Source organism: Vigna unguiculata, chromosome 7 (assembly GCF_004118075.2).
Source record: "Vigna unguiculata cultivar IT97K-499-35 chromosome 7, ASM411807v1, whole genome shotgun sequence".
NCBI lineage: Eukaryota > Viridiplantae > Streptophyta > Magnoliopsida > Fabales > Fabaceae > Vigna > Vigna unguiculata.
In genome coordinates this window covers 26,709,077-26,723,042 of record NC_040285.1, presented here as the reverse complement: position 1 = coordinate 26,723,042, position 13,966 = coordinate 26,709,077, and the positions used below count along the sequence as shown (strand labels likewise).

Sequence of the window (13,966 nt, the reverse complement as noted above, 5' to 3'; positions counted from 1 at the left end):
CTTGTCCACACCCAGAGAAACATAGGATGAGATTTGATGCCATAATTATAATGTTCACGAGTTAGAAATGAAAGTTACATTTAATCTGTCACGTGATTTTACAATGTTGTTCCACGGTAGCATCGAGGAGAAACATTGGGAGTGAATTGAGTGAAGATGGTTGTAGCGGTTAGGGTGATGAGTGTGCATCATTCTTACTACTCACTGGTAGTAGTTATTGGGTGACAGAACGAACCTTTATGTCTGGTCAAATGACAGACACGGTTATTAAATAAAGATGGAGAATAGAAATTTGGAAAAAGTGAAGAGGGAAGTAGAAGAACGAACAAAACAACCCCACAAAAGAGAGGGGAAAAAGTAAAAAGAAGATTTTTTTTTTTTTCATCCCTTCCTAATCCGATATTGTTGCTTAAACCTCTCCATGATTATGATGACTTTTAATCATTATCGTTGTACTATCAAATTGTCGCTTTACTTTCAAGAAAGAGGGAGAATACCCAAACGATAAATTTTGATAAAAGGAAATAAAAAATAAAAGTGAAGAATTAATTAACATGCCCGAAGAGGATGTTTATTCAAGTTTCTTAACAAGGTTGGATTATCATCGAAAGCATGTAAAGTAACTTCACACTTTAATGGATTGAAGTTGATGTGAATGAAATGCTTAATTCTAATGAAAACAAACAATTCTCTCGTGTATTAAAGTGTAGTGCGTATACTTGTTTTTTAAAAACATATTCTAGATTAGTTATTCAACAACTTTATAACAGAAAATGCATTCCTTCTTTTGGACTACTTTTTTCTTTGCTTACAATTAATATCCTATAATCACGGTCTTATTCCTGGTGATGTCGATGCAATATCAAAATTTGAATACCGTGTAATTATTTTTTGTGTAGAAAAATTAGGAAAAAGTTGTGTATTATTTTGGTGGAGATATTGGTCTACTAGGCTATAATTGTTTCGCTATATTTAGGCATATCTATAAGACCAAAGCACATACCTTATCTGTTGGATGACTACTATCATTCGTCTTCTCTTCCTTTTACTCTACATTTTAATTTTTATTTGACTTTAACCTCACTCTCAGTTAACGCCGTTAAATGTTCCGACAACCTACGGGGAAAAGTGTCTCGGTGAAAAATCGCCGTTAAAAACCAGAAAAGACCATCTATAAATAATGTTAAACCAAGGAAGGAACATAAACGCAAACAGGAGGAGAGCGAGAATAAAAAAGAGAAAGGAGGTTTTTGATAAAGCAAAAGAATATTATTGAAACATAAATTTTGGACTTTCTTTGTATTTGGCACCCACCCACAACGAAATAAAACAAAACAAGCACACAACCAGAGACACACACGCAAAAGAGAGAGGAAAGAAGGAAGAAAGAGAGGAAGAAGAAGGAGATCTTGTGAGATCAGGCCACAACTGTAAGCTACATTTCTCTCATTCTTTGCTCACTCTGTTCCCGTTCTGCCTTTGCTTTTCTTTTGCTTTACAATGTGGGTGTCGATCTCTGTTGCACCTAACTCTGCTTCGCGCTACAGTGGAGAGATTTATCTGCCATTTCCACTCTCTTCTGCTTCTTTCTGTGATTTGTGATGTGGGCTTCTCCTTTCTTTGATCTTTCTTCTGATTCGTTCATTTTCATACTCGCCAGTGCTGGCTAGCTCCTCAGAACCTCATCTTCTTTCGCCGCTAACTGTGAGCCTTCTCCTTTTCAAAATGGGGTTGTGAATATTGGGTCAAAAGTGGAATTCGATTTCCTTTTTACTTTTCCGTGTTTTTGTTTGTTTATTTTAAGGGTTGTCATTTCTTCGGTTGATTTCTTCACTTGCCGGGTTTATGTAATTTCTTTTCTTTTCAAAAGCTTTAATTTTCCGTTTTCTCTACTGACTAACAAACATGTTACTGGTGAATGTAGTTGTTGGAATTGGTCCTTTTGCGTCTCCGTTTCTCTGTTCTTCCTGACAAAGGGAAACGTTGTTTTTTTTTATTTTTCATTCTCTTTATTACTCTACTGTGTAAATATATATTTCTTTACCTTTCATTTAAAGATCATATTGGAGTAGATTTCTAATTTTCATTTTGCCTTCTAATGTGCAATTTTAGTTTGCACTTCTGAAAAAATATGCAGTTATGCCAGACCTTGAAATGTCTGCTCTTGCAGTTTTCTCTCGTTCTACGTCAAAGCGCGTTGAAGACGAGAAGTTTTTTTCCTTTCTAAAATGGGAAATAATTAGCTCAGAATCCGGAGGTTACAGGGCAGTTGATGAAAATTTCAAAATTACTAATTCCAGTGAATATATTCATATGAACAACATTTTCTTTTTGAACTAGATGCTCTCCTGGATCTGTTTATAACCCATTCGGAAGAAGTAGCTTCCTTTTACTATTTCTTTAATCTCTATAAGGATATTTAACTAATCCCATAATCTTTTACCTTCATTTACAGGACAGTGTTCTAAACTGACCTTAAACATATGAAGTGACTTTTTTGTTTGGTTTATGGGGTGGCGTAACTCTGTTTTAGTTGTGTAGTATTTCTTCAATTTTTAATGCTGATAAATGAAATTTCTACATTTAATCTTTGTCATAGTCTTGTGTCACTCATCCTGTAAATTAAATCCTGCAGCACCATGGGGAGAGAAGTGACAGGAATGCAAGTTGTGGACAAGAAGCCAAATGGTGTACTACCAGCTTCCTATGGTAGTTCTAACGATAATGTGTGCATTTCTCCTAAAATAGCAGCAGTTAAGGCTCAAGCAAAGGACCATGAGGTAAAGGAATGTACCAAAGGTGATTCTTTTGTGGAGAAAAGCCATGAGAAGAAGGATGTTTTGAGTGCCAAAACAACGAACTGTAATACTGACTTGCCGGAGGAGGAGATTGAGAGTTCTGAAGTGCTCAAAATTGGTGACAGTATTAAGTTTAGCTCGCCTGCTGGAAAAGAGCATACTGGTCACTTTGTTACACATCCAACTGATCTGGTTACTGAAAAGCATGAATCTCACACACAGATTGTTGATACTGAAGCTGATGCAAATGGTCTGAATCTGTCATCAAACACTAACAACATGCACTCACCTATCTCATCAAAGAATTCACAGGTAATTGATTGTCCTGCTTGTTGTTATGCCATCACATGTTGATGTTGAAGCATGAGCCACTTTAATCCATACGTAATCATATAACGTAGCCCAGGATGTGTAATAAACCTGGTGAATGTTATGCATATATGTTATTAATAGGTTGTTTGCAGTTTTACTTAGAATTACAGAACAAGGATCTTTCATTTTGTTTTTGGACATGCTTGTTTGTGCGAGATATGTTTCTTTGACAGAGGTTTAATTTCTCAACCCTCTGCAATTCAAACAAGAAAGCTTGCCAAAGAAATCTTTTTAAATCTCGAAATGAAGATAAAGATAGTTTATGGTATTAATAATTTGAGACATACATATGTTCGATCTTGGGAAGCTCAAAATACCATAGCAAAGAAATACACGAATGGTTTATTTTGTAAGCATTGCTAATTTGTTAAGGTTTTCTGTTAATAGACTTCCTGTTTATATATTTTGACGTTTGCCGGGATGCTTTGCAACGTTTTGTTTTTCTGTTTGAGTCACTAACAAAATAGTCCCATTTTTTCAGCCAAACTCACCTTTTTCATCAAGCAAGCCTTTGCAACATGATAAGAAGAACTATGACGATGAAGATAATTGGTCTATTGCTTCCTCGTATCCTCTAAACATAGATATTTTGATGATTTATTGTTAACAGAGCAACTTTTACCTACAGTAGATGAATCTTTTGGCATGTGACACTTCATACTTGTACAGACTAAAACATTTATAACATTATCAATTTCAGTGAGATTTTTTTTCTTATTTTGAAACCATCCAAACAATACGGCTGTTACTTTATCAAATGTTCCTTGACCGCAAATACTAGTGCTATGTCTATGCGCACAGCCAGATCTAAGGTGACTCTTGGTTCAGCCCCTACGTTCAGATGCTCCGAACGTGCAGAGAAACGGAGGGAGGTATTGATCGACCGACAAGTTGACTCTTGTATATAATTTAAAACAGAGGATTGTTCCATGTTGATATTATTATTATTTTATGTATCCAGTTTTATCTGAAGTTGGAAGAGAAACATCGAGCTCTTCGAGAAGAGAAAAACCAGTATGAGGCAAGGATAAAGGTACTGTCTTTATCTTGTAGTTGCATTACACACAATGTTATTTAAAAGTTCATATCTTTCTGTTTCCTCTTCGAACTACAAACACCACCCACTCATCCATTTTACCAAAGCCTGTTTTACTTGTTTTATGTATCCTCCCATGTCATCTTTTGCTCATTGAATCGATACAAGAACTTGTCATTGTTTATTTAATAATTAATAATGATAGGAAGAGCAAGAAGCAGCCATCAAGCAGTTGAGAAAGAACTTGGTAATCAAAGCAAATCCAGTACCAAGCTTTTACTATGAAGGGCCTCCTCCTAAGACTGAACTAAAGAAGGTACTTTGGCCTCTTTCTATCAATATTATAAACTACCATAAGAATTTCTGAACTAAAGGTTCTTTCAATTTGGAGCCTTTTGTTGAAAAATATATGAATTGGGTTTGGTTTGGTGAGTGACAGCTGCCACTGACTCGACCGAAGTCACCAAAACTAAGTCGGAGAAGGAGCTTTGGGGATACTGTGAACTCATCTCCAGAAGCTTGTAGTCGAGCGCGTCACAGCACAGGAGGTGGAGGTCACATCAAGAGTGGTTCCAATGCCCCTTTCCCTCACAAAAACAACATTCGACGCAATAGCAACAGCAGCAACAACAACGGCGTTTGCAAACCGAAAGAACGATCGAAAGTGGATAAGGAAACAAAAACGGCTCCTCCCAATATTACAGACCGTGCAAATGCAGACATTTCAGTTCAATCATGACTGCTGAGACCGGAAGAGGCTTCATCATTTTCTTTTCACCCGGACTGACTCTTGTGACTTGCGGTGTATATGTTTTGTAACTTATATTGCTACACCTTATTATGTCTTCTTATATAATGATGAGAGTTATTGATGTAATATGTTTTTACCAATGTATGAATTTTCCCCAGAGACTAGTCCAGGCGTTTTAAATATAATTACCTTTCTCAAGGACTAGCGTCAGGGGTGCCTGAGTGTTACACGCTTGCATCTATTACACGGTTTCATATTTTTATTTCTTCTTGTAAATGTGTTGTACGCTGTTAGTTTTTAATTTTGCGAACAGAGGCTAGGATTCCGAAGAAAAAAATGATTGAATTTAGGTAAGTATTACTATTCGAAGTTATTAAGGAGAATATCACTAAAAGAATCAGGATGTACTTCTGGCACATTATCTCCCACACCGGATAAGACTATGCACTAGAGGTTGGACGCCATGAATAATAAGGCCAATCTTTTTCTAAATGTCCAAATTTAGGCTTTCATAACACTACTACATAGAATAGTAATATTCAAATTAGAAATAAGCATCAGATGATAAAAAAAATAGTTAAAATAGGTTATATATAAAATAATAGTAACAAATAATTTTAAAGAAAGCATTTTATTTTACTAACTCAAAATGAACTTCAAACGTATCTTGAAATAGTAATATATTAAGAATTTTAGAAATTAAACTGATATTTCTTTATAAAATAACATTTGATTTCAAAACTGATAAAATAAACAGGCTAACCCACTCAACCTTTGTCAAACCGAGTCATCTCAGCCTCTCAACTGAAACCTCCAAAGCTCATACATCTTTCAAGAGATTACTTTCTGTAATAAAATTATAATTTTGTACCCTACCATAATCAATCCTAAACAAAGTTAATATCATTACGATAAAGAATAGAGGTAAATTAAAGAGTCTTCAAATTATTCCTTCTATTCATGATCCACGGTATTCCTCAGTTTCATGTGACACAAAAGAAGACAAATTGAAAGAATTCTTTCAATTAACAGACAATTTCTTAGAAATTCAGAGACATTTTCTTATCAGCACAGAAGTCTCACATTGAAATGCTGTAAGGGACACCTATAATGATCAAGAACAAGAAAACCGCAATCCAATTGATCATAGAAGTAAACCAAAAAATGAATAATGAAGAACTGTATTCAATGCAAACGAGAACTCTTTCTAACAAGAAATTTACATCAAATACTCTCTTTCTAACAATATATCCACCTATACTAAGATCGCACCAGAAATAGATAACACTGTAACATCAAACCAAAACCCAACCGACTCCACTTGTTCACTTCTTGGCCTTCTTGGCAGGAGATTTCACGCTCTTGGGTTTCTTAACCACACTCTTGGGCTTTTTCACCGCCTTTACCGGAGTCTTCTTGGCAGGCTTGGCAACAACTTTCTTGGCAGGCTTGGCCTTGGGCTTGGCGGCAGCCACAGCAGTCTTAGACTTGGGCTTGGCGGCAGGCTTCTTCTTAGCAGCAGTAGAAGCAGCCTTGGTGGTGGTCTTGGTAACGGACTTGGGCTTTTTAGGAGCAGCAACAGCAGCCTTGGCAGGGGCAGCGGCAGGTTTAGTGGGTGCAAGTTTGAAAGAGTTTTTAACCTTGACAAGTTTGCCAGCAGCAACAGACTTCTTAAGTTGAATGAGCACAAGTTTCTTGTAGGTTGGTGGCAACTCCTTGTGCTTCCCTTCGATGAACTTCGTTATCGCATATTGGCTTGAACCAGTTCTCTCCTTCAGACTCGTAATTGCCTCAGCTATCATCTACAACACACAAATATTCATAAATAAACAAACTAAAATAGAACAAAAGATTATTATTAATCGATAATTGAATTGAAGAAGTCATCGAAAAGTACCACGGCGAAGGTAGGGTGAGAGAACGGCTTCTTTGCGGCCGCCGCTGTTTTCTTGACCTTAGCGGTAGACATGGCTGAACTGATGCTGAAAGGAACGAGAATTAACGGTTGTGACAAAAGAGATAACAACTAGATGCTCAGAGAGAAGAATTTGGATGATAGAAAATTGTGGTGGAGAGAGTTTATATAGAGTGCTCGGAGAGGAAAATTCGTAAACTCTGATTGGTTGAAAGGAGGTTCGCACGGATTCGCTATGTTTTGCTTTGTTTAAATCTCCGCCTTTGGATTCATTCCTATCTACGGTTATTAATTTAAGTCAGCGGAGACGCATGGATCCTGGCGCATTAACATTTTTCCATCTCTTGCCGGAACTTTTAGTTTTGGGGGATGGTGTGTTTTTTTGTGGTTTTCATTGCCAAATAACATGTGATTTTTTACACTGATTTTAATGACATTTTTTGTATCTTAGTTTTGCAACTATTATGTATTTGTGATTCTTAATTCAATTTCCATGTTGAAACCATTGTCATTGTTTTGCAAACGGTTTAATTATGCACATAATACATCTGTAAGATTCAACTAGAATGGTTGGGTGAAATACCTATCAAGGATTACAGTGGGCTAGAGAGAGTAGAGATAATATCAACAAGTCTTGTGTAAAACATACTTGGTTTTTTCTTTTTTATATTTTCGAGCATGTACTGATATCAGTAGATATTTTTTATACTTTGGTTTCAAAAATTTAATAAAATATTAAAAAAAACTAAATTATAAACTTAAGTAAAAATTTGATTATATTCAAATGTAATAAAACTACATGATAAAATATTAATATAAATAAATTTAGTTTATGAAAAATAAATTACAATGTAAAATACAAGTTTTAAAAAGTCATCTCATAATCTATCACTACCTAAAAAAAATAAAAACAACTATGTATGATTTAATAAATTATTGTAAGACATTAGTGTTGAGCTCCAAAGTTGTTGAGGCATGTAAGACTCTTTATGAAGATTTAAAATATGACCCTTTGGTTGTGCTGAGCCATACATGAAGAAACATCCACTGCCAAAAAAGCATCAAGCTTCAATATTGCAGTTGAGTCTCCAGAGAAAATTCAATGAGAAGGAAAGTTTCATTACTGTAACACCAACCTGGAAGCTCCAACATGGAGGAAACCTACCTAGGTAGGAATTATCATGGCCAACCAACACTTTAAAAGTCTAAGCAACTCGGGTTATAGAAAAAATAAGAAATCATTCAAAGATACCAACTCAGGTTATAAGAAAAAGTTATCAAAATTTAATTGATATTGTATTATTTTTTTTAATTTTATTTGAGTAAGTTTAGCTTCCATGAAGAAAAATGTTAATTTGACACTCTTAATTAAAAAAAAAAATAAACACTCATTTTAATAATATACATAAAATATTTAAATTTAGATGTAAAATAAATATAACCAAAGTATTATTATTTTGAATTGTGAACACTCATTTTAATAATATAATAATATACATAAAATATTTAAATTTAGATGTCAAATAAATATAACCAAAGTATTATTATTTTGAATTGTGAAGCATGTTTTTTTTTATTCATGTAACATCCCATTTTAGTAGTATAAAATAATAAAATAAAAAAATTCAAAAAAATATTCAAAGGCAGATTAACAAAATAAAAAGTATATTAATACAACCCTTTAAGAGTTCAGACTATAAAAATATACTATTTATATAGCAACAACAAAAACTTTAAAGATAGTCATATATCAAACGTATTCACCACTCAAACCTTCGCCTCAATCTCACAACTCTAACTATGGACTTCTCATCCTTCAAAGGTACCTCTAAATCTGCATCTTCATCTGCTCTCACTATAATGGTGATCATCGCAAAAGAAGAACACAACACAAGACCACAAAATAAGAGGGTAAGCTAGTTTATAAAAGAGTTGGCACAAAACCATTTAAATCATATCAATTATAATTCATACATGGGCTACTACAATTAATTCACATAACTTGTACACAAACAGCTGATACTAAACCCGATTATCCAGATACATGCATTTAGAATCGGACTCACGTGAGACTTACACTCGTGGTGCCCTCTATTGCTCTACAAAGTCATTGTCAATGAGATTCATCCTATCACACAAACTTAATCCATGATCATCTGAGACCATTATCATTCCTTATACCAAGACATCCTTCTACTCTCACTACATGAACAATTCTACTCTATTTGAGTGTGAATGATCATTAGAGTTTCAAGTTTCAAGATGTCACTTTACTTAAATCCATAATTCAACAAATATATTAAATTAACACCACCTTAAAATCTCCTCATGAGGCCCATGAAATTAAGTTAAACATATACAATGCTTGTAGTGTGTTCATATATATATATATATATATATATATATATATATATATATATATATATATATATATATATATATATATATATATATATATATATATATATATATATATATATATATATATATATTCACAAACTCATTATCATCCCAACTTCACAACAATATTTTGACAATCATATATATCCTTAAACATATTTTCATATTCACATATTAATAATCTCATCTCAAATTTTAAATATCAAACAATCACATTTTCCAACAACATACCAAGTCAAGTCTAAAAAAGATACCACATCATTTATGCATAACTTAGTACATCATATTTTTAAAATTAACTTAGTTAATTCTGTAGCAATTCTCACTTGAGCTAGAAATTATCGTGTTTAAGCGATAGGGGTTCTCTCTTCAGTTAGAATTTTTCACTTAAGCGACATGGACTCTCATTAAAGCTAAAAATTCTCGCTTCAATTAAAACTCGAACATAGAGCAAAGTGAAATTATAACTATTTTCGCTTAAGCTAGATTTTTTTCGCTTGAGCAAGAAGGCTCTCGCTTAAGCTAAAATAGAAGATTTTCATCTGTTCTTAATATGCAAAAACCAGACCCAATAACCATTAACATTTCCCATGCGCTCATCAGTTCAACACATCAAAACACAACAATTTAAAGCAATTCAATCTACCAAATTATAACATGCAAGACAAATTTATTTCCATTAAAAGAAAATAGCTTCCCTCATCTCAAACGTAGACCAAAATTGAAACAACGAAGAACCCCCTGATTTTTGAGTTGCAAAACCCCAATCAACCTAAAGAAACCAAAACGAAAGAATTATAGAGAAACATGAGGCTCTAATCAGAACTCAAGCAAAGATAAACAACCCAAACATAACAAGGAGACAAAGGTTAGATTTTTTACTTACGCAAATGAAGAAATTGTTTAGGCATCTTCGAAGAGGTCCGAAGCATCTTAAATCTGGTCTCTGATTTCAAGAGAAGATGAGAATCATATGAGAAAAAAAGGAAGAATTACTAAAAGAAAATGTTTCATTAGTAACTCATTTTCGTGACCAACAGTTGTTAGTTAATATGGTGACCAATTTAGATACTAATTTAAAAAAAAAATTATTGGTTACTAAAATAATTACTATTATAAATAAAAAATTATAATTAGTCACTAAATTGGTCATTAATTAATTAGAGACCAATTTAGAAACTAAGTCATTTTGGTAACCAAAATCTAGGTAGCTAATTTTTAGTGATCAATTTCCTTTGGTAGTCAAAACTTTGGTAGCTAATTTTAAAGACCAATTTAGTGAATTATATTTATAGTGAATTTTTAGTATTATTTGTATTAAAATGGATATATTTTGAAGAAATAAATACAAAAACATCACAAAAGAGAGAATCCAGATTTCTAATTTGGTGATCTTGAAAACATGTAAACATATAAAAAGAAAATTGTACCAAGAACGCAGAGCATGAGAATTAGGATATCTTTATTAGGTGTGCCAAAACAGGCTAGCTAGACCCGTATGTGGCACGTAAAAAACGATCGGGTCAGGCTGGTCCGTTAAATAGAAACAGGCCAATAATCACAATCCATTATAGGACGAGCTAACTGGCCGGTCCAGGCTGGTCCGTCCACTTTTTTTTTCTTTTTTTTTAATTTTTTTAATTTTTTTAAATTTGTTTTCAAATTTCTCAATTTTTTTTTATTTTTTAAATTTATTTATATATACATATAAATTATTATTAAAGACATATTTAATCAAATAAAATATTTTGTAAACTTTTGAATTATTAGTTAATGTTTTTAATTAGATAAGTTAAAATAATTATTAAATTTACATATTAAATTATTCAATTATAACTAATAATTAAAACTTAATTTGTAGGTGTTATGATTTAAATTACAATACTATTATATATTTACACATTTTAAAAATATAATATAAAAAAATTAATCTTTTTAATTACATTTATTTTTATTTTTTTTAAAACGAGTCAAGACGGTTTGGTTCGTACTTTGGTCCGTCAAGTTGACGGGCTGGACGGAAGGACCATAACGTACTTACGGGTTACAATCTTCAACCTAACACATCCCTTTTAACACGGATTGCCTGGACCCAACCGGTTTTGTCACCCTTGTTTATCATGATCTTTGGGAAAAATAAAATAAAAAGAAAGCATTCACAACACACCGAGAGACTCGGGGTATCCTTATCTCTCTTCATTCATACAGCACATCAAATTAGGGATGGCAACGGAGCGGGGCGGGGACGGGTTTCGCTATCCCATACCCATCCCCACATAAAAAATTCATCCCCATCCCCATACCCAAACCCAACGGGTATCAAACTTTTTTCCCATCCCCATCCCCACCGGGTAACGGGTATAATCTCGTACCTATACCCGTACCCGTGTTCTAACTACTTCAATATTAATTTTTATAAAAGAAAAAAATTACGGTAAAAAAAACATAATATTATGAAATATTCAATATTTGGAGGATTTTCTTCGATGCCAAATACCTTAAAATAAATTATAATTGTTTATATTTTATATTAGAATACCAAATAAAATTTCATGTGAACCAAAACATTTATTAAATTTGCAAACTACAACATTGATGAACTTAGTTGATAAAATTAAAAAATATTTCAAAAAATATAAAAGAAAAACAAATATTCAAATTAAAATATATTTTAAATGTTTGTTTACTTCAATTTTTTAAATTCTAATGAATCTCTTTTTTATACACTAATAAAAGTTATAATATATCACTTGATCAAAATGACACAAAGAACAAATAATAAACATAATAATAAAAGGAAAACAAATATTCAAATTAAAATATATTTTAAATGTTTGTTTACTTCAATTTTTTAAATTATAATAAATCTCTTTTTTATACACTAATAAAAGTTATAATACATCACTTTATCAAAATGACACAAAGAACAAATAATAAACATAATAATAAAATTTTGACATAGATTTTGTATCTTTTGAACTTCAATATATGTTAGATAGTGAAAAAAAATATTAAATTACAATATGATTTTTATATTACATTAAATTTTTATATTGCAGTAAATAAAAGTTATTTATACAATTAAAGTGAAAAAAATTACAGTATGATTAATAGTGAGTTATAAAATAACAAATAATTATATAGAATATATCGAAATATTATTCTACATGATGAAAATAAACAATAAATAAAAATATTAAAAAACTAACAAATGTGTGTTTTAGAAATAATTTGAGAGACTATCGAAAGAAATCGCACAAAGGAAATCAAATGTATAATTAAGGTATGATAAAATGAAAAATACTTTAGAGAACTAATTATTAAATTACGTTTGAAGTGGTTAAAATTAAATAGAAATATCATTAGTGACCAAAAAATTTGTTAAATTACAAATAAATTAGTAATTAAATTGGTCACTAAATCAAGTATCGATTCGATCATTGAATCAGTCACTAATTTAGTCATTGATTCAAACAATAAATCAACTACTACCACCAATGACGAAAAATAGTGACTGATATGGGTTACTGACTAAATCAATCACCATTTCATGTTTTTCTTGTAGTGAATTATCATATACTATTCCTAAATATCATTATATATATATATATATATATATATATATATATATATATATATATATATATATATATATATATATATATATATAAAATTTTAACCACTTCAAACAGAATTTAAAGTGAAAAAATTACATTATGATTAATAATGAGTTATAAAATAAAAAATAATTAGATAGAATATATCGAAATGTTATTCTACATGATAAAAATAAAAAACAATAAATAAAAATATTAAAAAACTAACAAATGTGTGTTTTAGAAATAATTTGAGAGACTATCGAAAAAAATCACACAAAGGAAATCAAATGTATAACTAAGGTATGATAAGACGAAAAATATCTTAGAGAACTAAGAAAACTTTTCAAATATCAACATATATACTTAATGGTTGAAAAATAACGAAAATTATTTTAATGAAACAAAAGAGTTCTTTAAATTAAACAAAAATTAATAATAATAATAATAATAAGTAAAGAATTTTTTTATATTACCTTAAATTGAGAGTATAAACATTCTCATGTGAAAGGAAAATTTATAATAAATAAAAATATTAAAAAATAATATAAATATTCAAATGTGAGGCATAATATTTTTTTTATTAACATACATCATTTTAACATAATTACATAAAGGTTATGATAAGATAAAAAATATATTGGAGATGAGAATGAGTTTCATGACAAATGAAATAATTAAAAGAAAAAAAAATAGAAAAAAAAATAAAATATATATATATATATATATATATATATATATATAGGAGTTACTTGATTAATTGTGAATATTTTAATAATTTAAACGAGAATGGAGATATGGCGGGGACGGGTATTATGGCGGGTATATGTACATCCCCATACCCATCCCCATACCCAACTGAAAAAGTCGGAGATTCCCCATACCCAGTCAATGCCGGGATTCCCCGTCAAAACGGGGACGGGTTCGGGCAATACCCACGGGGACGAGTTTATTTGCCATCTCTACATCAAATATTAAATTAAACAATTCTGAGAAACAATGCTGCACATGAAATAGAACAAATGAAAACTAAACATTAATTACGAATGATCCTACAACAATTCACAGCATGGAGTGATATACATAAAAAAGGAACCC

General features: G+C 31.4%; 2 protein-coding genes across 4 annotated transcripts; one reads left to right on the top strand and one right to left on the bottom strand.

Annotated features, from left to right (window-relative positions):
* Positions 1-1,195: 1,195 nt before the first annotated feature.
* LOC114192665 (protein WVD2-like 1) lies at positions 1,196-5,219 on the top strand. 3 transcript variants are annotated; one of them, XM_028082442.1, is made up of 8 exons: positions 1,201-1,430; positions 1,661-1,704; positions 2,636-3,110; positions 3,652-3,737; positions 3,952-4,042; positions 4,132-4,203; positions 4,412-4,522; positions 4,646-5,219. In XM_028082442.1, exons 3-8 carry the CDS (start codon positions 2,640-2,642, stop codon positions 4,943-4,945), a joined length of 1,131 nt encoding a protein of 376 aa, XP_027938243.1. In that variant the 5' UTR covers positions 1,201-1,430; positions 1,661-1,704; positions 2,636-2,639; the 3' UTR covers positions 4,946-5,219. The 3 variants fall into 3 exon arrangements, with proteins under 3 accessions (XP_027938241.1, XP_027938243.1, XP_027938242.1); XM_028082440.1 differs by lacking the exon at positions 1,661-1,704 and having other exon boundaries at positions 1,196-1,430; positions 4,646-5,155; XM_028082441.1 differs by lacking the exon at positions 1,201-1,430 and having other exon boundaries at positions 1,437-1,704.
* Positions 5,220-6,068: 849 nt separating this feature from the next.
* LOC114189802 (histone H1-like) lies at positions 6,069-7,047 on the bottom strand. The gene is made up of 2 exons (XM_028078500.1): positions 6,855-7,047; positions 6,069-6,759 (listed from the first exon to the last, which is right to left on the bottom strand). The coding sequence occupies exons 1-2, from the start codon at positions 6,924-6,926 to the stop codon at positions 6,283-6,285; spliced, it is 549 nt and encodes a 182-aa protein (XP_027934301.1). The 5' UTR covers positions 6,927-7,047; the 3' UTR covers positions 6,069-6,282.
* Between the last annotated feature and the right edge of the window lie 6,919 nt (positions 7,048-13,966).

Excerpts from the sequence above, each read along its gene's own strand:
- LOC114192665 (XM_028082442.1), top strand. The coding sequence starts at position 2,640 with ATGGGGAGAGAAGTGACAGGAATGCAAGTTGTGGACAAGAAGCCAAAT. Across the intron at positions 3,738-3,951 it reads AATTGGTCTATTGCTTCCTC|TGCTATGTCTATGCGCACAG; the intron begins GTATCCTCTAAA and ends CGCAAATACTAG. Across the intron at positions 4,523-4,645 it reads CTAAGACTGAACTAAAGAAG|CTGCCACTGACTCGACCGAA; the intron begins GTACTTTGGCCT and ends GGTGAGTGACAG.
- LOC114189802 (XM_028078500.1), bottom strand. The coding sequence starts at position 6,926 with ATGTCTACCGCTAAGGTCAAGAAAACAGCGGCGGCCGCAAAGAAGCCG. Across the intron at positions 6,760-6,854 it reads CTCACCCTACCTTCGCCGTG|ATGATAGCTGAGGCAATTAC; the intron begins GTACTTTTCGAT and ends TGTGTGTTGTAG.